The 26,011-nt window shown below is 45.5% G+C and overlaps 2 protein-coding genes across 2 annotated transcripts in view; one reads left to right on the forward strand and one right to left on the reverse strand.

Moving 5' to 3' along the window:
* Positions 1–200: 200 nt before the first annotated feature.
* Positions 201–10,022, forward strand: adrm1 (adhesion regulating molecule 1). Its single transcript, XM_021566783.2, has 10 exons — positions 201–551; positions 2,042–2,298; positions 2,755–2,871; positions 3,689–3,812; positions 3,904–4,072; positions 4,526–4,668; positions 8,645–8,776; positions 9,073–9,230; positions 9,378–9,480; positions 9,731–10,022. The coding sequence occupies exons 2-10, from the start codon at positions 2,089–2,091 to the stop codon at positions 9,814–9,816; spliced, it is 1,242 nt and encodes a 413-aa protein (XP_021422458.2). The 5' UTR covers positions 201–551; positions 2,042–2,088; the 3' UTR covers positions 9,817–10,022.
* Positions 10,023–10,100: 78 nt separating this feature from the next.
* Positions 10,101–26,011, reverse strand: part of lama5 (laminin, alpha 5) — a 276,711-nt gene continuing 260,800 nt past the window's right edge. Inside the window, exons 73-79 of the mRNA XM_036947797.1 lie at positions 25,252–25,421; positions 23,424–23,628; positions 23,022–23,174; positions 21,435–21,594; positions 20,932–21,156; positions 20,559–20,678; positions 10,101–13,286 (exon numbers count right to left, since the gene is read on the reverse strand). Coding sequence (XP_036803692.1) covers positions 13,138–13,286; positions 20,559–20,678; positions 20,932–21,156; positions 21,435–21,594; positions 23,022–23,174; positions 23,424–23,628; positions 25,252–25,421 — 1,182 coding nt within the window. The 3' untranslated portion in view covers positions 10,101–13,137. The remainder of the gene's footprint in view (positions 13,287–20,558; positions 20,679–20,931; positions 21,157–21,434; positions 21,595–23,021; positions 23,175–23,423; positions 23,629–25,251; positions 25,422–26,011) is intronic.

The raw sequence follows: 26,011 nt of genomic DNA on the forward strand, positions 1-26,011 counted from the left end.
GTTGCCGTGCATATGAGACATTGGTGTCAGAAGTGGGATGGCGCCTGTGAGGTCATCAGAGAGGCATGCATGCACATGTAGAATTAAATAGAACTATGACCATCCTAGAGTTCTATTGTCACGTGTCTTTGGTAGCCTCGAGGCCCACATTTGACACTAGTGTAGCAAACGAGGACAAAGCCTATCTAAGCAAGGGGCATTCGTTGTAATACACTTTATTTGTAATGGTAAAGTCATATTTGACTTTCCATTATACACTTTTTTATACACTATTGGAAGCCTTTAATCTCTGTTTACAAAATCTCACAGGACAACACATTTTTACATTTTTTAATTGAGCAGTATATCCTTGAGTTTAAGATCCAGGAAAATAAAAACCACACAGGAAATCCAATGTGCTTGCCATTTCTATTTGAGTGGCGATGGTCACGTTTTCTACTGGTAGAATTGCGAAAGAGTCACCATAGAAGAAGCGAACAGTTCACGCAAACCCACGAAGAAGAGCAACGAGGAAGTCTGATACATAACTTTTGTTGCCAGCTAAACTTCAGGTAATTCAATAAAACATTGTATACGGTATGTGAAATGTAGAAAGATGAATTATTCAGTTAATTTGAGAGAACATCGATATGTGTTTTTCTTGAGAATGACGGTTTTGAAAAACTAGTCCCGTCCTCAGTTTAGAGTTTTTAGCCTTGTCATGAGCTAACGTTAGCTAGCTACTTAGCTAATGCTAACTAGCTAGCAGGTATCATGACAGCCAGACACAAGCGAAATGTTGTTTTAGATTATGCGTTTCCATCCTATCAATTTCGTATTGATAGTTAGCCAAACAACATTTGTTGATTTGTCTCGTCTTGAAACTGCAGTTTAATTGTCCAATCAAATATTTTTCTAGCTAGTTACACTGAACAAAAATAAAATAAACGCAACATGTAAAGCGTTTGAAATAAAAGATCCCTGAAATGTTCCATACGCACGGAGTTTTTCCTCTGAGATTTAGCACACAAAGTTGTTTACATCCCTGTTAGTGAGCATTTCTCCGTTGCCAAGATTATCCATCAACCTGACAGGTTAGAGTTTTTTTTTTAAAATGTAATATTTTATTTAACTAGACAAGTCAGTAAAGAACAAATTCTAATTTTACAATGACTGCCTACCCTGGCCAAATCCCCCCCGTAATTGAACCTGGGTCTGTAGTGATGCCTCTAGCACTGTGATGCAGTGCCTTAGACCGCTGCGCCACTCTGGATCCCACCACTGGTGAGGCATATCAAGAAGCTGATTAAATAGCATGATCATTACACAGGTGCACCTTGTGCTGGGGACAGTAAAAGGCCACTCTAAAATGTGGAGTTTTGTGTCACCACACAATGCCACAGATGTCTCAAGATTTGAGGGTGGGTGCAATCAGCATGCTGACTACAGGAATGTCCACCAGAGCTGCTGACAGAGAATTTAACGTTCAATTCTCTGCTATAACCAGCCTCCAACGTCGTTTTAGAGAATTTGGTAGGTACGTCCAATCGGCCTCACAACTACAGACCATGTGTAACCACGCCAGTCCAGGACCTCCACATCCGGCTTCTTCACCTGCGGGATTGTCTGAGACCAGCCATCCATCAGTTGATGAAACTGAGGAGTAATTATGTCTGTAATAAAGCCCCTTTGTGAGGGGAAAAACGAATTCTGAATGGCTGGGCTTAGCTCTCAAGCCTATGCCCACCCATGACTGCGTCCCTGCCCAGTCATGTGAAATCCATAGATTTAGGGCCTAATTCATTCATTTCAATTGGCTGATTTCCTTTTATATAAACTCAGTAAAATGTTTGAAATTGTTGCATGTTATGTTTTTATATATTTTTGTTCAGTGTATATAATGTTCAAGTAATTACACAGCACATTTTCAAAAGTAGTCCAAAATCACGTGACACCGCAGAACAATACTATGTCGTTAATAGTCATTTTTTTTAAGCACGCTCGTGCAACTGTCTGCTAGGTCAGGAAAACATTTTTTTTTTCTTGTCTCCTCCCACTTCAGAAGTAAACCAACCAGCCTACGTGTCTGTCAACAACCCGAGGATCATCATGTCTTCAGGTGCCCTATTCCCCAGCCTGGTGTCAGGCTCCCGGGGCTCGTCCAGTAAATATCTGGTGGAGTTTCGTGCCGGTAAGATGACCATGAAGGGTAGCACAGTGACACCGGACAAACGTAAGGGCAGTGTGTACGTCCAACAGACGGACGACTCCCTCATCCACTTCTGCTGGAAGGACCGGGGATCTGGAAACGTTGATGATGTGAGTGGATTGCTAGATTTTTTTTTTATCATGTTGAGTCAGGTCATGTTGAGTCAGGTCATGTTGAGTCAGGTCATGTTGAGTCAGGTCATGTTGAGTCAGGTCATGTTGAGTCAGGTCATGTTGAGTCAGGTCATGTTGAGTCAGGTCATGTTGAGTCAGGTCATGTTGAGTCAGGTCATGTTGAGTCAGGTCATGTTGAATCAGATCATGTTGAATCAGATGGTGTAGTGTCTCTAGACTGGTCCCAATTTTGGTTTGCCCAAAGATGGCAGCAATGGAGATTGTAAAACTGCACAAACAGATTCTTGTACCAGGCTATGATGTCTCTGGTAGTGAAACAGTATATAAACTGAAGAATATCTAACGACTTTATACAATATTAACCCAGTAAAAAGAAACCGTGACGGTTTCCGGTAAGTTTTATAATATCCTTGCTTGTTTTTTTGATTCCAGGACCTGATCATCTTCCCCGATGACTGTGAGTTCAAGAAGGTGAGCCAGTGTACTACTGGGCGTGTGTTTGTGCTCAAGTTCAAGGCTGGATCCAAGAGGCTGTTCTTCTGGATGCAGGTGAGGGTTGAATTACACATAAAACCATTTCTTTTGACATGGAACTATAGCAGGCAAGGTGGGAATGAATTAGCCTGGTGGTCCCAGGTCTGTTGGTACTGTCTTGCCAAATGTGTGACAATGACCATAGGAGTTTGGCAAGACAGTATAAATGGGTCTGGGAAAAAGCAGCTGTTTTTTTTTAATATATATTCAATGTTTTCTTGGGAACAATTCAGTATCTTACTGTAATAGATTAACATTAAAATGTGCAAAAAAAATATATAACAAATGAGCCAAATGACTATTTTTCAAGCTAGAACTGAATCCTAGCTGTGATTGGTAGAGAGATTTGGAACGCTCTTTGTTATTGGTCCAATTATTATTATTATTTATTTTTTTACGTGTGGTGAGGTCACCACGGAATGCCGCATTGTCGGAACTAGAAGCACAAGCATTTCGCTACACTCGCAGTAACGTCTGCTAACCATGTGTATGTGACCAATACATTTGATTTGATTTTTGGGGGAATAAACTCCCGCCCCATGCAAACCTGTTGATGTAGAAGGTCCAGTGTTGATTGTATTTTCAACTATCAGAAAATAACGGCGATCATATGTTTTCACACTATTACAGTGTTAGTTTCATCAGCTGTTTTTAAAATATGATATAAAACAACTTTTTATTTTATTATTGTTTTTTTAAAACTTTTTTTTTTTCTTCACATGGTCTTTTTATACTTTATTCATTCTTTATGATGTTATCCATTTTTCTTGTCACCAAGAGCCAATACTTTTGATATTGATCTCTTAATGTTATTGATTCCTGTGATCACCAGGAGCCTAAATCGGACAAGGACGAGGAGTATTGCCGTAAGGTGAATGAGTACCTGAACAACCCTCCCATGCCTGGAACACTGGGCAGTGGAGGCAGTAGCAGCCACGAGCTGTCTGCTCTAGGAGGTAGGACACACACAGACCACTCAACATTTTTATAACTATTTATTTGAATTGTTTCGTCTCTTAAGTTCAGATTTATTTTTTTTCCCCCCAGGTGAGGGTGGCCTGCAAAGCCTCCTGGGTAACATGAGCCACACACAGCTGATGCAGCTGATTGGACCGACTGGTCTGGGAGGACTTGGTGGTCTAGGGGCCCTAGCAGGACCAGGTCTCGCCAGTCTGTTAGGCAGTGGAGGCCCTGCTACCAGCTCCTCATCCTCCAGGTAAGAGGCCCTAGCAGGCTGGAGGGAGGGAGGTGGGGGGAGGGCGTGTGATACGACTTTTACAGCTGTGCTGCGGTCGAGGCGGAGCAGAGTACCCTAGATCAGCACAGCCGTGCTAAAGAAGCTGTTCCTTCGTTCCTTTGGCTCCGTAGCCAGCCCAACTACACAGCTAAAACAATCACGTCAGACTGAAGTTGGAGAGACGGAAAACCAGCTGCATTAAATTCAATTTTGACCAGTTCTGTTGACATGGTTTTTGTGTATAAATAAACAGTTTGATGCTTTATTTCACCTGTCTCAGAACAGCTGTCTCGTCCTGACGCTTTCATTCTCTGTGGGCCGGTTGAGATCGCATTTGAAAGTTGAAACAATGTTGCAAAGGTCAGAGTGCTAGATACACGCTACGATCATATAACAAATCATTATAATTCCTCCGCTCTCCCCCCCACACAGCTCTCGTAGTCAGTCTGCGGCCGTCACCCCCTCCTCCGGTTCCACCACCACCAGGACCAGTTCGACCGTGGCCCCCACCACTCCAGTTACCCCTGCTGCCACCTCCGCTGCCTCTCCCACTGTCACCCCCACCACTCCTGCTGGTACCGTTATTACCAATATCTTCTGTCTATAGTTTTGCACCTTATTGGTTATTACCTTTTTTTATATTTTATTGTCCCGTTTACACCCCGCTGTATTCTGTCTGTCTGTCTGACGCAACACAGCGAAGTGTAAACGGTGCAATGTCAAAGTATATATATGTGTGTGTGTATATATATCTATATCTATATCTCACACTACATGACCCAAAGTATGTGGACACCTGCACGTCCAACATCTCATTCCAAAATCATGGCCATTAATATGGAGTTGGTCCCCCTTTGCTGCTATAACAGCCTCCAGTCTTCTGGGAAGACTTTCCACTAGATGTTGGAACATTGCTGCTATAACATCCTCCACTCTTCTGGGAAGGCTTTCCACTAGATGTTGGAACATTGCTGCTATAACAGCCTCCACTCTTCTGGGAAGGCTTTCCACTAGATGTTGGAACATTACTGCTATAACAGCCTCCACTCTTCTGGGAAAGCTTTCCACTAGATGTTGGAACATTGCTGCTATAACAGCCTCCACTCTTCTGGGAAGGCTTTCCACTAGATGTTGGAACATTGCTGCTATAACAGCCTCCACTCTTCTGGGAAGGCTTTCCACTAGATGTTGGAACATTGCTGCTATAACAGCCTCCACTCTTCTGGGAAAGCTTTCCACTAGATGTTGGAACATTGCTGCTATAACAGCCTCCACTCTTCTGGGAAGGCTTTCCACTAGATGTTGGAACATTGCTGCTATAACAGCCTCCACTCTTCTGGGAAGATGATCAGAAGATCTTTGTTTCTTGGGACCTAGAACAAGCATCTCTGTTTTGTCTGAGTTTAAAAGTAGAAAGTTTGCAGCCATCCACTTCCTTATGTCTGAAACACAGGCTTCTAGCGAGGGCAATTTTGGGGCTTCACCATGTTTCATTGAAATGTACAGCTGTGTGTCATCCGCATAGCAGTGAAAATTAACATTTGTTTTCAAATGACATCCCCAAGAGGTAAAATATATAGTGAAAACAATAGTGGTCCTAAAATGGAACCTTGAGGAACACCGAAATTTACAGTTGATTTGTCAGAGGACAAACCATTCACAGAGACAAACTGATATCTTTCCGACAGATAAGATCTAAACCAGGCCAGAACTTGTCCGTCCGTGTAAACCAATTTGGGTTTCCAATCTCTCCAAAAGAATGTGGTGATCGATGGTATCAAAAGCAGCACTAAGGTCTAGGAGCACGAGGACAGATGAAGAATGGAAGATTCGATATAGGCCGATAGGTTTTTATATTTTCTGGGTCAAGATTTGGCTTTTTCAAGAGAGGCTTTATTACTGCCATTTTCAGTGAGTTTGGTACACATCCTGTGGATAGAGAGCCGTTTATTATGTTCAACATAGGAGGGCCAAGCACAGGAAGCAGCTCTTTCAGTAGTTTAGTTGGAATAGGGTCCAGTATGCAGCTTGAAGGTTTAGAGGCCATGATTGTTTTCATCATTGTGTCGAGAGATATAGTACTAAAACACTTGAGCGTCTCTCTTGATCCTAGGTCCTGGCAGAGTTGTGCAGACTCAGGACAACTGAGCTTTGGAGGAATGCGCAGATTTAAAGAGGAGTCCGTAATTTGCTTCCAATTTTCTGGAAGCTTGCTTCAGAGCTCGGGTATTTTCTGTGTACCAGGGAGCTAGTTTCTTATGACAAATGTTTTTCGGCATGCAACTGCATCTAGGGTATTGCACAAGGTTAAATTGAGTTCCTCAGTTAGGTGGTTAACTGATTTTTGTCCTCTGACGTCCTTGGGTAGGCAGAGGGAGTCTGGAAGGGCATCTAGGAATCTTTGGGTTGTCTGAGAATTTATAGCACGACTTTTGATGATCCTTGGTTGGGGTCTGAGCAGATTATTTGTTGCTATTGCAAATGTAATAAAATGGTGGTCCGATAGTCCAGGATTATGAGGAAAAACATTAGGATCCACAACATTTATTCCACGGGACAAAACTAGGTCCAGAGTATGACTGTGGCAGTGAGTAGGTCCAGAGACATGTTGGACAAAACCCACTGAGTCGATGATGGCTCCGAAAGCCTTTTGCATGTGAATATTAAAGTCACCAAAGATTAGAAGATCTGCTATGACTACAAGGTCCAATAGGAATTCAGGGAACTCAGTGAGGAACGCTGTATATGGCCCAGGAGGCCTGTAAACAGTAGCTATAAAAAGTGATTGAGTAGGCTGCATAGACTTCATGACTCGAAGCTTAAAATATATGTATTTTTTTGTAAATTGAAATTTGCTATCGTAAATGTTAGCAACACCTCCGCCTTTGCGGGATGCACGGGGGATATGGTCACTAGTGTAGCCAGGAGGTGAGGCCTCATTTAACACAGTAAATTCATCAAGCTTAAGCCATGTTTCAGTCAGGCCAATCACATCGAGATTATTGACAGTAACTGCCTTGGAAGTGAGGGATCTAACATTAAGTAGACCTATTCTGAGATGTGAGGTATCACGATCTCTTTCAATAATGGCAGGAATGGAGGAGGTCTTTATTCTAGTGTCATTGCTAAGGCGAACACCGCCATGTTTAGGTTTTCCCAACCTACATCGAGGCACAGACCTCAAGCCACAGGTCTCAATGGGGATAGCTGAGCTGACTACAGGCTGTTAGCCAGTCTGCCACTAGCACACTGGCTAACAGCCTGCTGCCTGGCCTGCAACCTAATTTCATTGTGGAGCTAGAGGAGTTAGAGCCCTGTCTATGTTGGTAGATAAAATGAGAGCACCCCTCCAGCTAGGATGGAGTCCGTCACTCCTCAGCAGGTCAGGCTTGTTCCTATTTGTTGGTGAGTCCCAGAAAGAGGGCCAATTATCTACAAATTCTATCTTTTGGGAGGGGCAGAAAACAGTTTTCAACCAGCGATTGAGTTGTGAGACTCTGCTGTAGAGCTCATCACTCCCCCTAACTGGGAGGGGGCCAGAGACAATTACTCGATGCCGACACATTTTTCTAGCTGATTTACACGCTGAAGCTATGTTGCGCTTGGTAATCTCTGACTGTTTCATCCTAACATCGTTGGTGCCAACGTGGATAACAATATCTCTATACTCTCTACACTCGCCAGTTTTAGCTTTAGCCAGCACCATCTTCAGATTAGCCTTAACGTCGGTAGCCCTGCCCCCTGGTAAACAGTGTATGATTCCTGGATGAAGTCTAATACTGCGGGTAATGGAGTCGCCAATGACTAGGGTTTTCAATTTGTCAGAGCTAATGGTGGGAAGCTTCGGCGTCTCAGACCCTGTAACGGGAGGAGTAGAGACCAGAGAAGACTCTGACTCCGACCCGCTGCTTAATGGGGAAAACCGGTTGAAAGTTTCTGTCGGCTGAATGAGCGTCACCGGTTGAGCGTTCCTACAGCATTTCCTTCCAGAAACCGTGAGAAAATTGTCCGGCTGCGGGGACTGTGCCAGGGGATTTATACTACTATCTGTACTTACTGGTGGCACAGACGCTGTTTCATCCTTTCCTACACTGAAAGTACCCTTGCCTAACGATTGCGTCTGAAGCTGGGCTTGCAGCACAAAGTTGAGTGAGGGGGGGGAAAAACTAAAAATATATAAACGGTAATTAAAAAATAAAAACCGTAAAGTTGTCAGGTAGCAAAGTAAGGTTGGCAACAAAACGCACAGCAACATGTAAACAAGTCTGCAAGTTGTGAACGGGTGTGGCTGAAATAGCCGAATCCACTAATTTCAAGGGGTGTCCACATACTTTTGTATGTGTATACACACACACACACACATTTAGTTAGTTCATTGAATATGTAGAAAGAGGGGGGGGGGGAAGATGGGAGAGCTTGTGTTAAAGGGCAGAGGTTAGGAGTCACCTGCCGACACCGTAGACATTTGTGCTCGAAGTTTCGTCTTAGCACCCTAGGCCACGTCCCGTCTGTGACGAATAGACGTTGATTTGATTGGATGTGTTGCTGCAGCCCAGACCCCCGTCGTGCCGGCAGCCGTCGGCTCCCCCACCCAGCCCATCCAGCTCAGCGACCTGCAGAGCATCCTGGCCACTATGAACGTGCCGGCCATGTCGGCTGCCGTCGCCGTGCAGGGAGGTGACGGTAAGCGGACGCAGGAAATGGAAATTGATGGGGCATTCTACATTCTACAGATAATTAGTGGCTTTGTTTTTCTCACTTTTTGTAACAATTAGCTTGTTTTTAGATGGCTAAATAGGGATTATTATTATTTTTGAGTGTAGTTGAATAAAAAATTATAGGCAATACATGACTACAATTCACGTGGACATTTTATTTAGATTTTTCTTCACATGAGTAGACCGCTAACATATCTGGTATTATGTCTTCATGACGTAATAGTGTGTGTTTTTTTATCATTGTGTTGATCCTCTCCTCAGTGGACCTGGCCAGTGTGTGTACCCCGGAGATCATGGCTCCTATCCTGTCTAACTCTGAGGTACAGCAGAGGCTCCTACCCTACCTGCCCTCGGGAGAGTCTCTACCTCAGAGTGCAGAAGAGATCCAGAACACACTCACCTCGCCACAGTTCCAACAGGTTAAGGATTTTTTTTTTAAACGGGACAGTCACGACAGGTTATCTCCTAGTTTACAGAGAAACATTTGATTGGGTATGACTGACAAAGGACCTTCTCAACATTCCCTTAAATGCTAAACTCCTCTCTCTGTATGTCTCTCTTCCCAGGCGATGAGTATGTTCAGCAGTGCCTTGGCATCAGGACAGCTCGGACCTCTCATGAACCAGTTTGGTCTGCCCTCAGCGGCTGTTGCTGCAGCAAACAAAGGAGGTGACCCCCCCCACACACACACACACACACACACACGTCAGAATTTACACATCCTCACACAAGCAGTAAGCACATGTGGCATACAGGGGGCAGCAGTTGCCTTGAAGTTAGAGACAGGCTCGTAACCAGAGGTTGGCATCAAAATCAAATCACATTTTATTTGTCACATACACATGGTTATACCATCTGCTGCCCCCTTGAGCAAAGCACTGAAACCCCCATGTTTTTTTTTTTTTAAATTCTGTTTTAGATGTGGAAGCGTTTGCCAAAGCCATGGAAGGGACTGACAAGGATAAAGACAAGAAGGACGATGACGAGGACATGAGCCTGGATTAGAAGATCTGACCTGGAGTCTCTTGACACACGTCCTTCTGTTACTTACCGCTAGTCTGGAGTGTTGCCTCAACGAATATTTAGCAATTCTCAGATGCATCTTTACAGAAAATGCATGTGTGCCAACGAATCAATCGTCTTTGAATAGCTTGTGTGTGTGTATTCAATGCATTTACATTAACATTAAATTAGTAAAATAATGAAAATTACCAATGCCTTTCTCCTTTTTTAAAATTAAAAGTAAGCAATTGAGCACACAAAAAATACAAAGAAGAAGTTGCCCCATACCCATTTTTGTATCAGGTAAGACTTTATTTAAAAAATGTATTTAGCATAGCTATTCTCCTTAGGGGGAATCAGCTTATCGGCCAATATACCGCGGGTAAAGGGCTGTTCTTAGGCACGACGCAACGAGGAGTGCCTGGATACAGCTCTTAGCCCGTGGTATATTGGGCGTATACCACAAACCCGAGGTGCCTTATTGCTGTTATAAACTGGTTACCAACGTAATTAGAACAACCAGGGTATGACAATTTGTACTATCAGCATTCAGGGCTCGATCCACCCAGTTTATAATAACATAAACAGTAGTAAAAGTTTTAAACTCTTGTGATATAATCCATACATCCCTCCCCCCCATTATACTAACTATATAAAATGTGCATTTATTCTATAGAATACAGTACATGTGATGTGGATCAACGATAACACTGATTATAGTATTTAAAGCTGGACTCCTTAATGGTGAAATTGACATTTGGATATAACAACCGAAGTTCAAGTTACTGGGGGCGCTGTTTCGCCTAATGCATATTCCACGTTGAAGGGATGTACCACAGTATTACTGAGGGCCGGTTTTATAGACCTACATTAATATTCTCAACATGAAAGCATGTTTTTTTTGAGGGGGGTAGGGGGGGGGCTATGGTCAAGCTAAATTGAGTCAATGTATGTAAAGCAGAATCACAATGATCACAACCCCAATTTTCTACTAAAGGGATTCTTTATTTATGTGTATATATATATATATCTTTAAGCACTTTCCAGAACTAGTTAGTCGAAGTGGATTCTATCCATGGCCAAACAACGACACGATTTTTCAGTGGTCTGTATAAAATAAGTGCAGTTTGGTCCAGGTAAGTTCAGGGCTCGATTCAACCCGGATCACGGAAGTTATAGCGCAATTTGAAATTCAAGCGTTATTTCCGATTGAGCCGACACAATGCAGCATTTACTATGAACGCAGGAAGATTGCCTTTTAAATTGATATCGCACTGGAGAGCGGATCTTCAGAGCTACGGATCGAATCGAGCCTTTTAAATGTAGGTCTGTGAAAGCAGCCCAGAGAGACGTAAATTACTATTAAAGTTACAGTACTAACACACCAAAGACAACATACTTAGCTATCTTATTCTCTAGCCCAGGTACCAGTCTGTTTGTGCTGTCATTTCCACTCCTTGTATGACACGAAGGACTGGACTTCAGACTTTACTCAAGCGCTAGCACTTCGTTAATTGCAAACCGGAAATCAAGACGTGGAAAAATAAATACGTTTAAATTAACTAATGTACGTCACCCACCACCAGTGATTTGTATGGGTGACATCATGTACGTGTTTTATACGGTGACGAGTAGTATAAGGGGCATCGGAGCAGGGCTGCGTTCAAACAGGCTAACAAAGTGGTTGGAATGTTCAGATAGAAATACCATTTCTAGAACCGACATGCCCCTCTTGATGTGTAGAATACAGTATCACACCAGCTCTATTCATAACGTTTCTGTCTGCAAAGCTCCACAACATTGTCCTACTGAACTTGCCCCCAGGGGTGATACTTCAGAGAGGTGAAACAATTCATAAAAAATAAAAAAAGAGAACTGGTCTATTATACAGTCGTGGCCAAAAGTTTTGAGAACGACACAAATATGAATTTGTGAGTTTTTGTTAATCCACCCACCTCTTGAGGTGACCACAAGTTCTTAATTGAATTAAGGTCGGCGAGTTTCCTGTCCATGGACCCAAAATATCGATGTTTTGTTCCCCGAGCCACTTAGTTATTACTTTTGCCTTATGGCAAGGTGCTCCATCATGTTGGAAAAGGCATTGTTCTTCACCAAACTGTTCCTGGATGGTTGGGAGAAGTTGCTCTCGGAGGATGTGTTGGTACCATTCTTTATTCATGGCTGTGTTCTTAGGCAAAATTGTGAGTGAGCCCACTCCCTTGGCTGAGAAGCAACCCCATACATGAATGGTCTCAGGATGCTTTACTGTTGCCATGACACAGGACTGATGGTAGCGCTCACCTTGTCTTCTCCGGACAATAATTTTTCCGGATGCCCCAAACAATCGGAAAAGGGATTCATCAGAGAAAATGTCTTTACCCCAGTCCTCAGCAGTCCAATCCCTGTACCTTTAGCAGAATATCAGTCTATCCCTGATGTTTTTTCTGGAGAGAAGTGGCTTCCTTGCTGGCCTTCTTGACACCAGGCCATCCTCTAAAAGTCTTCGCCTCACTGTGCGTGCAGATGCACTCACACCTGTCTGCTGCCATTCCTGAGCAAGCTCTGTACTGGTGGTGCCCCGATCCCACAGCTGAATCAACTTTAGGAGACGGTCCTGGTGCTTGCTGTACTTTCTTGGGTGCCCTGAAGCCGCCTTCACAACAATTGAACCACTCTCCTTGAAGTTCTTGATGATCCGATAAATGGTTGATTTAGGTGCAATCTTACTGGCAGCAATATCCTTGCCTGGGAAGCCCTTTTTGTGCAAAGCAATGATGACAGCATGTGTTTCCTTGCAGGTAACCATGGTTGACAGAGGAAGAACAATGATTCCAAGCACCACCCTCCATTTGAAGCTTCCAGTCTGTTATTCGAACTCAGTCAGCATGACAGAGTGATCTCCAGCCTTGTCCTCGTCAACACTCACACCAGTGTTAACGAGAGAAACACTGAAATGATGTCAGCTGGTTCTTTTGTGGCAGGGCTGAAATGCAGTGGGGATTCAGTTCATTTGCATGGAAAAGAGGGACTTTGCAATTCATCATAACATTCTGGAGTATATGCAAATTACCATCATCGAAACTGAGGCAGCAGACTTTGAAAATTAATATTTGTGTCATTCTTAAAACTTTTGGCCACGACTGTACAGCTGCAGATATGTTAGACTGATATGTACAGCTGTAGATATTAGACTGAGCTACATGAAGACAGTATACATGACAGAGAATCATATTGGTTCTACATAGGTATTTCTATCAGAATTTTCTGTAATGTCCTTATGAACATGACCCAGAGCTTGCTGGCTGTAACAGGGCTAAAAGGGGTCTACATGGCTGGACAGCCCTGTGTGCCCACAGCTCCGTGTACTGACAGGGGTTTGGAAAGCATGGCTGGTCGATGGTTCAGGACAGCTCTCCGAACACAACCATGGAAGGAGGGCAGGGCATCGGGGAGGCCCGGCACATCAACACCATCTAGAGGAGAGAGAAGAAGACCACAGGAAATGCGAGTGAGTTGCAACACAGAAAGATAATTTAAGATGGGTTTGTATGTGTGGCAAAAGCACTCTCCATTTCACTTATCTGTATCCCGCAAGGTACCCATGCACAGTTTAAGATTTAAAACCATGGTATCATGACCTTAACTTTTCAAATGTTTGACTTCTGAGATAAATGTTTGTCATGTTAGTCCGGACCCCTGTGAGCATTGAAGGTCCCCAAGAACATAGGGGCCTCTATCATTCTTAAATGGAAGAAGTTGTGAACCACCAAGACTCTTCCTAGAGCTCGCCGCCTAGCCAAACTGAGCAATCGGGGGAGAATGGCCTTGGTCAGGGAGGTGACCATGACCCCAATGGTCACTCTGACAGAGCTCCAGAGTTTCTCTGTGGAGATGGGGAGAACCTTCCAGAAGGACAACCATCTCTGCAGCACTCCATCAATCAGGCCTTTATGGTAGAGTGGCCAGTCGGAAGCCACTCCTCATTAAAAGGCACATGATAGCCTGCTTAGAGTTTGCCAAAAGGCACCTAAAGACTCTCAGAACATGAGAAACAAGATTCTCTGGTCTGATGAAACCAAGAAAGCCAAGAGTCACGCCTGGAGGAAACCTGGCACTATCCCTGTGGTGAAGCATGGTGGTGGAAGCATCATGCTGTGGGGATGTCTTTCCGCGACAGGGACTGGGAGACTAATCCGGATCGAGGGAAAGATTAACGGAGCGAAGTACAGAGAGATCCTTGATGAAAACCTGCTCCACAGCGCTCAGGACCTTAGACTGGGGCAAAGGTTGAACTTCCAACAGGACAACGACCCTAAACACACAGCCAAGACAACACAGGAGTGGCTTCGGGACAAGTCTCAATAAAAAAGTCTCAGACATTTTCCATACGCACAAAAAAGCTTATTTCGCTCAAATGTTGTCTCTGTTAGTGAGCATTTCTCCTTTACCAAGGCAATCCATCCACCTGACAGTTGTGGCATATCAAGAAGCTGATTAAACAGCATGATCATTACACAGGTGCACCTTGTGCTGGTGGAAATAAAAGGCCTCTTCAAAATGTGCAGTTTTGTCACAGAACAATGCCACAGATTGAGGGAGCGTGTAATTGGCATGCTGACTGTAGGAATGTCCACCAGAGCTGTTGCCAAATAATTTAATGTTCATTTCTCTACCATAAGCCGCCTCCAACGTCATTTTAGAGAATTTGGCAATACGTCCACCTCACTACCGCAGACCATGTGTAACTACATCAGCCCAGGACCTCCACACCCGGCTTCTTCACCTGCGGGATCGTCTGAGATCAGCCGCCCGGACAGCTGTTGGTTTGCACAACCAAATCATTTCTGCACAAACTGTCAGAAACCGTCTCAGGGAAGCTCATCTGCTCGTCATCCTCACCGGGGTCTTGACCTGACTATTTCGGGCGTCATAACCGACTTCAGTTAGCAAATGCTAATATACCTTGGCCACTGGCACGCTGGAGAGGTGTGGTCTTCATGGATGAAACCCGGTTTCTACTGTAGCGTTCAGATGGCAGACAGCGTGTATGGCGTCGTGTGGATGGCAGACAGCGTGTATGGCGTCGTGTGGATGGCAGACAGCGTGTATAGCGTCGTGTGGATGGCAGACAGCGTGTATGGCGTCGTGTGGGTGGCAGACAGCGTGTATGGCGTTGTGTGGGTGGCAGACAGCGTGTATGGCGTTGTGTGGATGGCAGACAGCGTGTATGGCGTCGTGTGGGTGGCAGACAGCGTGTATGGCGTCGTGTGGGTGGCAGACAGCGTGTATGGCGTCGTGTGGGTGGCAGACAGCGTGTATAGCGTCGTGTGTATGGCGTCGTGTGGGTGAACAGTTTGCTGATGTCACCGTTGTGAACAGAGTGCCCCATGGTGGGGTTATGGTATGGGGCAGGCATAAGCTACGGACAACGAACACAATTGCATTTTATCGATGCCAATTTGAATGCTCAGAGATACCGTGACGAGATCCTGAGGCCCGTTGTCGTGCCATTCATCTGCTGCCATCACCTCATGTTTCAGCATGATAATGCCCGGCCCCATGTCGCAAGGATCTGTACACAATTCCTGGAAGCTGAAAATGTCCCAGTTCTTCCATGGCCTGCACCCTCACCAGACGTGTCACCCATTGAGCATGTTTGGGATGCTCTGGATCGACCTGTCAACCTTCCAGTTCCCGCCAATATTCAGCAACTTCACACAGCCATTGAAGAGGAGTGGAACAACATTCCACAGGCCACAATCAATGACTGGGGGGATCCTAGATGTTTTTTGACCATGGATGAATCTATTTATGAACATTTAAGTTGATAGATTTCCCAAAGAAGCATCGCAGCGGGCTGTATTGCCTGCATGTGTAGTAACATTAGCAGCCCCCACAACTCAAAACATCTTCCCGTGGCCAGCCCCCCCACAACCCAAAACATCTTCCTGTGGCCAGCCCCCCCCATCCCAAAACATCTTCCCGTGGCCAGCCCCCCCATCCCAAAACATCTTCCCGTGGCCAGCCCCCCACAACCCAAAACATCTTCCCGTGGCCAGCCCCCCCACAACCCAAAACATCTTCCTGTGGCCAGCCCCCCCATCCCAAAACATATTCCCGTGGCCAACCCCCCCCAACCCAAAACATCTTCCTGTGGCCAGCCCCCCCCCAACCCAAAACATCTTCCCGTGGCCAAGCCCCCCCCAACCCAAAACATCTTCCCGTGGCCAGCCCCCCCATCCCAAAACATCTTCCCGTGGCCAACCCCCCCCAACCCAAAACATCTTCCCGTGGCCAAGCCCCCCCCAACCCAAAACATCTTCCCGTGGCCAAGCCCCCCACAACCCAAAACATCTTCCTGTGGCCATCCCCCCCCAACCCAAAACATCTTCCCGTGGCCAACCCCCCCCAACCCAAAACATCTTCCCGTGGCCATGCCCCCCCCAACCCAAAACATCGTCCCGCGGCCATGCCTCCCCCAACCCAAAACATCGTCCCGCGGCCATGCCTCCCCCAACCCAAAACATCGTCCCGCAGCCATGCCTCCCCCAACCCAAAACATCGTCCCGCGGCCATGCCTCCCCCAACCCAAAACATCGTCCCGCAGCCATGCCCCCCCCCCAACCCAAAACATCGTCCCGCAGCCATGCCTCCTACAATTTTGTGTCGGTTTGCTTCGTTCTACTACACTGACTGTCCTCCTTCCCCAGTGGTTAGAATGCTATTTCAAGTGCCAGTAGATTAGGGTTTGCGGCCCGGCCCGGTCAGCCATACAGGGATGGAACTCATACATTACATGGCTACTTCACAGTCCCTTCACCGTGGTCACTCTCCAGCGGATGTTTATCTTTCCTCCACTATCCTTACATTGGATGTGAGATCATTTATGGCATGCATGCCCAATGTAGACATACAGTATCATGGGATTAGTATTGGCCTCGTGGGCGTGTCCAATGCATTTGTACACGTGGCTTGTCATTTCAATACTGAAACAAGTTTAGCAAATCCTTACACGTTGTTTACTTTTGAATTGATACTGTTAGAAAGAGGAAATGCAGTCACACATCTAAGATAACGTGGGAATCAATTGATAATCATTTAGAAAGGAAACAAAAGGCTGACCCAGAGCCAAGTGGGTTTGTCTTTTCATGAATTAATGAGGCTAACCGTGTTGAAGGATGCCAGATTAGACTCATAATGAGGCTAACCATGTGGAAGGATGCCAGATTAGACTCATAATGAGGCTAACCATGTGTAAGGATGCCAGATTAGACTCATAATGAGGCTAAACATGTGTAAGGATGCCAGATTAGACTCATAATGAGGCTAAACATGTGTAAGGATGCCAGATTAGACTCATAATGAGGCTAACCATGTGGAAGGATGCCAGATTAGACTCATAATGAGGCTAACCATGTGGAAAGATGCCAGATTAGACTCATAATGAGGCTAAACATGTGTAAGGATGCCAGATTAGACTCATAATGAGGCTAACCATGTGTAAGGATGCCAGATTAGACTCATAATGAGGCTAACCATGTGTACGGATGCCAGATTAGACTCGTAATGAGGCTAACCATGTTGAAGGATGCCAGATTAGACTCGTAATGAGGCTAACCATGTGGAAGGATGCCAGATTAGATTCATGAGGCTAACCATCTCAAAGGATACCAAATTAGACTCATAATGAGGCCAACCATGTCAAAGGATGCCAAATTGGACTCATAATGAGGCAAACCATGTTGAAGGATGCCAGATTAGACTCGTAATGAGGCTAACCATGTGGAAGGATGCCAGATTAGATTCATGAGGCTAACCATCTCAAAGGATACCAAATTAGACTCATAATGAGGCTAACCATGTGGAAGGATGCCAGATTAGACTCATAATGAGGCTAACCATGCTGAAGGATGCCAGATTAGACTCATAATGAGGCTAACCATGTGGAAGGATGCCAGATTAGACTCATAATGAGGCTAACCATGTTGAAGGATGCCAGATTAGACTTGTAATGAGGCTAACCATGTGGAAGGATGCCAGATTAGACTCATAATGAGGCTAACCATGTGGAAGGATGCCAGATTAGACTCATAATGAGGCTAACCATGTGGAAGGATGCCAGATTACTCATAATGAGGCTAACCATGTGGAAGGATGCCAGATTAGACTCATAATGAGGCTAACCATGTGGAAGGATGCCAGATTAGACTCATAATGAGGCTAACCATGTGGAAGGATGCCCGATTAGACTCATAATGAGGCTAACCATGTGGAAGGATGCCAGATTAGACTCATAATGAGGCTAACCATGTGGAACGATGCCAGATTAGACTCATAATGAGGCTAACCGTGTTGAAGGATGCTAGATTCGACTCATAATGAGGCTAACCATGTGGAAGGATGCCAGATTAGATTTGTAATGAGGCTAACCATGTGGAAGGATGCCAGATTAGACTCATGAGGCTAACCATGTGGAAGGATGCCAGATTAGACTCATAATGAGGCTAACCATGTCGAAGGATACCAGATTAGATTCATAATGAGGCTAACCATGTGGAAGGATGCCAGATTAGACTCATAATGAGGCTAACCATGTGGAAGGATGCCAGATTAGACTCATAATGAGGCTAACCATGTGGAAGGATGCCAGATTAGACTCATAATGAGGCTAACCATGTGGAAGGATGCCAGATTAGACTCATAATGAGGCTAACCGTGTTGAAGGATGCCAGATTAGACTCATAATGAGGCTAACCATGTTGAAGGATGCCAGATTAGACTATTACAGCTACTGTACATGCCGTCATGAAATGTATTAGTGCCCTAGCCTTGTAATGAAGATGACATGCTCAGGAGAGTGACATTATTAACAAATATCACCGTCACGAGGGTGTGCAGAAAGGAATATTTTAAGGTTAATTTAATTTAAATGTAAAATACATGTTGCTTGAAATAAAGTTGTAATTTGTTTGCTTCATGTTATGCATCATCCTGGTGTAATTATATGCAGTTTCAACATTATCACCACAAGGTGTCAGCGCTGGCATTTGTATTACAGTCTAGCTCTACTAGCTACAGTGCCTTGCGAAAGTATTCGGCCCCCTTGAACTTTGCGACCTTTTGCCACATTTCAGGCTTCAAACATAAAGATATAAAACTGTATTTTTTTGTGATGAATCAACAACAAGTGGGACACAATCATGAAGTGGAACGACATTTATTGGATATTTCAAACTTTTTTAACAAATCAAAAACTGAAAAATTGGGCGTGCAAAATTATTCAGCCCCTTTACTTTCAGTGCAGCAAACTCTCTCCAGAAGTTCAGTGAGGATCTCTGAATGATCCAATGTAGACCTAAATGACTAATGATGATAAATACAATCCACCTGTGTGTAATCAAGTCTCCGTATAAATGCACCTGCACTGTGATAGTCTCAGAGGTCTGTTAAAAGCGCAGAGAGCATCATGAAGAACAAGGAACACACCAGGCAGGTCCGAGATACTGTTGTGAAGAAGTTTAAAGCCGGATTTGGATACAAAAAGATTTCCCAAGCTTTAAACATCCCAAGGAGCACTGTGCAAGCGATAATATTGAAATGGAAGGAGTATCAGACCACTGCAAATCTACCAAGACCTGGCCGTCCCTCTAAACTTTCAGCTCATACAAGGAGAAGACTGATCAGAGATGCAGCCAAGAGGCCCATGATCACTCTGGATGAACTGCAGAGATCTACAGCTGAGGTGGGAGACTCTGTCCATAGGACAACAATCAGTCGTATATTGCACAAATCTGGCCTTTATGGAAGAGTGGCAAGAAGAAAGCCATTTCTTAAAGATATCCATAAAAAGTGTCGTTTAAAGTTTGCCACAAGCCACCTGGGAGACACACCAAACATGTGGAAGAAGGTGCTCTGGTCAGATGAAACCAAAATTGAACTTTTTGGCAACAATGCAAAACGTTATGTTTGGCATAAAAGCAACACAGCTGAACACACCATCCCCACTGTCAAACATGGTGGTGGCAGCATCATGGTTTGGGCCTGCTTTTCTTCAGCAGGGACAAGGAAGATGGTTAAAACTGATGGGAAGATGGATGGAGCCAAATACAGGACCATTCTGGAAGAAAACCTGATGGAGTCTGCAAAAGACCTGAGACTGGGACGGAGATTTGTCTTCCAACAAGACAATGATCCAAAACATAAAGCAAAATCTACAATGGAATGGTTCAAAAATAAACATATCCAGGTGTTAGAATGGCCAAGTCAAAGTCCAGACCTGAATCCAATCGAGAATCTGTGGAAAGAACTGAAAACTGCTGTTCACAAATGCTCTCCATCCAACCTCACTGAGCTCGAGCTGTTTTGCAAGGAGGAATGGGAAAAAATGTCAGTCTCTGGATGTGCAAAACTGATAGAGACATACCCCAAGAGACTTACAGCTGTAATCGCAGCAAAAGGTGGCGCTACAAAGTATTAACTTAAGGGGGCTGAATAATTTTGCACGCCCAATTTTTCAGTTTTTGATTTGTTAAAAAAGTTTGAAATATTCAATAAATGTCGTTCCACTTCATGATTGTGTCCCACTTGTTGTTGATTCTTCACAAAAAAATACAGTTTTATATCTTTATGTTTGAAGCCTGAAATGTGGCAAAAGGTCGCAAAGTTCAAGGGGGCCGAATACTTTCGCAAGGCACTGTACGTGTAAACAAACAGCTAGCTGGGGGGGGGGGGGGGGGGTCCCTCACCTGGTGCTCCCCCCAGGTACACAGCCTCCTTGGCCCCTGATGGTCGGCCTTGTTTGGGCCCCACACTGTGTTCACTGGCTGCATCCACATGGAGTTGGAGCACGTTGCTCTTCTTCACAACTACAGGGAGAACAACCAGAACACAACATATCACTCGCACAGCCAATCAACCAATCAATTAACAAAAAATACAATTATTCGAGAATTTTAAACATTAATATCATATTGTTGCAAATCTCGAATGACAGGACGTTACAATGCTAAAGAAGGTGAAACTATTAATTCCTTTAAACATCAATATGTGTGTGTGTGTGTGTGTGTGTGTGTGTGTGTGTGTGTGTGTGTGTGTGTGTGTACACAATATAACACTCACTTTTGATACTGTGCCAACGTCCGTCACACAAGGATTCCTCTGGTGTGAACGAGGTGTAGAACTCTCCGTTGCCACTGTTTACTGTGACAGTTACGGCTCCCTGGTAGAGGTAGAGGCCGAGCTGTTGTCCAGCCCTGGTACCAGCATGCAGCAGGAGACCAGAGTCTGACACCGGCCTGACCTCCAGCTGGACCTCCAGGTCCCGGCCCAACATCAGGGACTCATCTAGACAGAGAGAGATTATTCAGACTCAGACTTGACACGGTCATGTGTCTTTTGTTGTTGTCTCAAAGTTCTGGAATTATTATTATTTTTTTTATCTGTTATTTTCTTGATGGGTTGCAAACCTCACCCCCTTCCCCAAATCAACATCCCAAATTTTAAAGATCATTGTAAAAACAAAAATCCAATCCAACATTTTCAAGAGTAGCCAATTGAATCAAAATGGTTTCAGAGAGGCTGAAACACAGTTAGACAGCGAGAAGAGACGTGATCGTCTATACCTATTGCCATGAGTCCTCCCTGGGAAGAGAAGTATACCCCAGGCTGCAAAGCGGTCTGGAAGCAGGGTACAACCCCCAGGCTGGTGGAGGGACTGGCTGGGCTCTCCTCATTCAGCTCCAGGTCCCTCACACAGCCCACAAACCCTCCTGAACCTGGCATCTACATGGAGGGAAACACACCATTGTCAAGGAACTAAATACCAGAGTTATGTCTTTATTTATTCATTTATATTGTATGTCTTACTTAATTCCTCTTTCCTCTCTTTCCTCAAAACAGAATAGGAGAATAATTAGAGAGGGGAGGGAACTTGGACCTTCTCCGAGAAGGAGACGAGGAGATACAATGAAAAAGAAAGACAAATTTGGTATTGATATGTCTAATTCTAAATTATTCTGCTGTAAGTGGGATGTGAGGAAAGGAGAGTAAAGGAGGGGAATGGAGAGTGGAGCAGAGTGGAGGAAAGGCTGTATTACTGAGAGGAAAGGCTGTATTACTGAGAGGAAAGGAGAGTGGAGGAAAGGCTGAATTACTGAGAGGAAAGGAGAGTAGAGGAAAGGTTGTATTACTGAGAGGAAAGGAGAGTGGAGCAGAGTAGAGGAAAGGCTGAATTACTGAGAGGAAAGGAGAGTAGAGGAAAGGCTGTATTACTGAGAGGAAAGGAGAGTTGAGGAAAGGTTGTATTACTGAGAGTAAAGGAGAGTAGAGGAAAGGCTGTATTACTGAGAGGAAAGGAGAGTAGAGGAAAGGTTGTATTACTGAGAGTAAAGGAGAGTAGAGGAAAGGTTGTATTACTGAGAGGAAAGGAGAGTAGAGGAAAGGTTGTATTACTGAGAGGAAAGGAGAGTAGAGGAAAGGTTGTATTACTGAGAGGAAAGGAGAGTGGAGGAAAGGCTGAATTACTGAGAGGAAAGGAGAGCGGAGGAAAGGTTGTATTACTGAGAGGAAAGGAGAGTGGAGGAAAGGTTGTATTACTGAGAGGAAAGGAGAGTGGAGCAGAGTAGAGGAAAGGCTGAATTACTGAGAGGAAAGGAGAGCAGAGGAAAGGCTGAATTACTGAGAGTAAAGGCTGAATTACTGAGAGTAAAGGCTGAATTACTGAGAGGAAAGGAGAGCAGAGGAAAGGCTGAATTACTGAGAGTAAAGGAGAGCGGAGGAAAGGTTGTATTACTGAGAGTAAAGGCTGAATTACTGAGAGTAAAGGAGAGCGGAGGAAAGGTTGTATTACTGAGAGTAAAGGCTGAATTACTGAGAGTAAAGGAGAGCGGAGGAAAGGTTGTATTACTGAGAGGAAAGGAGAGTGGAGGAAAGGCTGTATTACTGAGAGGAAAGGAGAGTGGAGCAGAGTAGAGGAAAGGCTGAATTACTGAGAGGAAAGGAGAGTGGAGGAAAGGTTGAATTACTGAGAGGAAAGGAGAGTGGAGGAAAGGTTGTATTACTGAGAGGAAAGGCTGAATTACTGAGAGGAAAGGAGAGTGGAGGAAAGGTTGTATTACTGAGAGTAAAGGAGAGCGGAGGAAAGGCTGAATTACTGAGAGGAAAGGAGAGCGGAGGAAAGGTTGTATTACTGAGAGGAAAGGCTGAATTACCGAGAGATGTGAGCTGGTGAGTCCTGAGGGAACTCCTCCGATGTAGAGAGGGGGACTGAGCTGGTTCTTCTCCCCCCCTGAGACCCTCTTAGACTGGGCATCGATCCCATCAACAATCAAACCGGCCTTCTCTCCCTCCCTCTTCACAAACACCTGAACAAACACACACAAGTCAGATACACATAAACCTCAGTCGAAATCTTGATTTAGAAATCAGGAAAGAAGGGACAAAGCGACAGTCTGGCAACATATGACTGATACTTCCGTACTGCAGAGCAGGGCTTGTAAGGGAGCATTTCACCTGTTGTATTCGGTGCATGTGATTTTTATATTGAAATAAAGAATCTAAATACAAGGATCTGATCCACGCGACAATGATCATGTCTTTATTACATGACATACCGTGTGCCACTGTCCGTCGTTGCACTTCCTGTGGCTGCGGATGGTGGTCTTCCTCTTCCCTCCGTTGATGAGGAGGAGCAACAGGTGACCGTCTGAGACAGAGAGGGTCATCACAGAGCTGCTACTAGAACGTTCTGGTGATCCTGACACATAGAACACCAGGCCGTCTGACGAGTTCACACGCAGACCCATGGAGATGTGAGGCCTGGGGGGAGAGAAGGGGACAGGTGAGTTACAGGTGGTAGAGACGGGACAGGTGAGTTACAGGTGGGAGAGACGGGACAGGTGAGTTACAGGTGGTAGAGACGGGACAGGTGAGTTACAGGTGAGTTACAGTTGGTAGAGACGGGACAGGTGAGTTACAGGTGAGAGAGACGGAACAGTGACAGGTGAGTTACAGGTGAGAGAGACGGGACAGTGACAGGTGAGTTACAGGTGGGAGAGACAGGACAGTGACAGGTGAGTTACAGGTGGTAGAGACAGGACAGTGACAGGTGAGTTACAGGTGGGAGAGACGGGACAGTGACAGGTGAGTTACAGGTGGTAGAGACGGGACAGTGACAGGTGAGTTACAGGTGGTAGAGACGGGACAGTGACAGGTGAGTTACAGGTGGTAGAGACGGGACAGTGACAGGTGAGTTACAGGTGGTAGAGACGGGACAGTGACAGGTGAGTTACAGGTGGTAGAGAGACAGGACAGTGACAGGTGAGTTACAGGTGGGAGAGACGGGACAGTGACAGGTGAGTTACAGGTGGTAGAGACGGGACAGTGACAGGTGAGTTACAGGTGGTAGAGAGACGGGACAGTGACAGGTGAGTTACAGGTGGTAGAGAGACAGGACAGTGACAGGTGAGTTACAGGTGGTAGAGAGACAGGACAGTGACAGGTGAGTTACAGGTGGTAGAGACAGGACATTGACAGGTGAGTTACAGGTGGTAGAGACGGGACAGTGACAGGTGAGTTACAGGTGGTAGATACGGGACAGTGACAGGTGAGTTACAGGTGGTAGAGACAGGACAGTGACAGGTGAGTTACAGGTGGTAGAGACGGGACAGTGACAGGTGAGTTACAGGTGGTAGAGACGGGACAGTGACAGGTGAGTTACAGGTGGTAGAGACGGGACAGTGACAGGTGAGTTACAGGTGGTAGAGACGGGACAGTGACAGGTGGTAGAGACGGGACAGTGACAGGTGAGTTACAGGTGGTAGAGACGGGACAGTGACAGGTGGTAGAGACGGGACAGTGACAGGTGAGTTACAGGTGGTAGAGACGGGACAGTGACAGGTGGTAGAGACGGGACAGTGACAGGTGAGTTACAGGTGGTAGAGACGGGACAGTGACAGGTGGTAGAGACGGGACAGTGACAGGTGAGTTACAGGTGGTAGAGACGGGACAGTGACAGGTGGTAGAGAGACGGGACAGTGACAGGTGAGTTACAGGACAGTGACAGGTGAGTTACAGGTGGTAGAGACGGGACAGTGACAGGTGAGTTACAGGTGGTAGAGACGGGACAGTGACAGGTGAGTTACAGGTGAGTTACAGGTGGGAGAAACAGGGAAAGAGGTTGGTTACTAGCCATGTGCGATAGCATCAATTTTGCTCCGTCACTGATCATTGATTGAGCAGGCTTACTGATCTACAAATAATACTGAGCGGTTATTTAGGATGCAAGGTGATTTGCAGATCAGTCAATCTGCAGTCGCCGACTGCAATGTAGCCGATCTCAAACACCACTCTAGTGGAATTCCAAATAGACTCCTAGCCCTACACCCTAAATAGTGCCAGATCCCAGGGGACCGGATATGGGGTACTGGTACTAGTACTCACGTCCTGCTGAAGGCCTCGGGCAGCGTGTCGTAGCGCTGGTGGCTGTGGGAGGAGCCACTGAAGTGCAGAGCTCCGACTTCCTGATTCGCCAGCTCCCCATGGCAGGACTCCCTGGCACTGCGGCTCCGCCCCCCTGACCCACCACCACCTGCCGGCTTCCTGTGTTTACCCTGTAGAGGTAGGGAGGGGGAGGGAGGGGGGGGGGGGGAGAATATCAGAGTGAGTTGTTGTAAAAGACCAGGTCAACGGGTAGATAGAGAGTTATTCATCCACTGATACACTACATGGTCTAAAGTATGTGGACTCCCCTTCAAATTAGTGGATTCGGCTATTTCACCCACACCCGTTTCTGACAGGTGTATAAAATCGAGCACACAGCCCTGCAACCTCCATAGACAAAAATTGGCAGTAGAATGGCCCTTACTGAAGAGCTCAGTGACTTTCAAAGTGGCACCGTCATAGGATGCCACCTTTCCAACAAGTCAGTTGGTCAAATTTCTGCCCTGCTAATGCTGCCCCGGTCAACTGTAAGTGCTGTTATTGTAAAGTGGAAACATCTAGGAGCAACAACGGCTCAGCCGCAAAGTGGTAGGCCACACAAGCTCACAGAACGAGACCGCTGAAGCGTGTAGCGAGTTCAAGTGTCCTCGGTTGCAAATTTCAGCACAAGAACTGTTCGTCAGAAGCTTCATGAAATGGGTTTCCATGGCCGAGCAGCCACACACAGGCCTAAGATCACCATGGACAATGCCAAGCGCTG

This window comes from Oncorhynchus mykiss, chromosome 16 (genome assembly GCF_013265735.2).
Source record: "Oncorhynchus mykiss isolate Arlee chromosome 16, USDA_OmykA_1.1, whole genome shotgun sequence".
NCBI classification, from domain to species: Eukaryota; Metazoa; Chordata; class Actinopteri; order Salmoniformes; family Salmonidae; genus Oncorhynchus; species Oncorhynchus mykiss.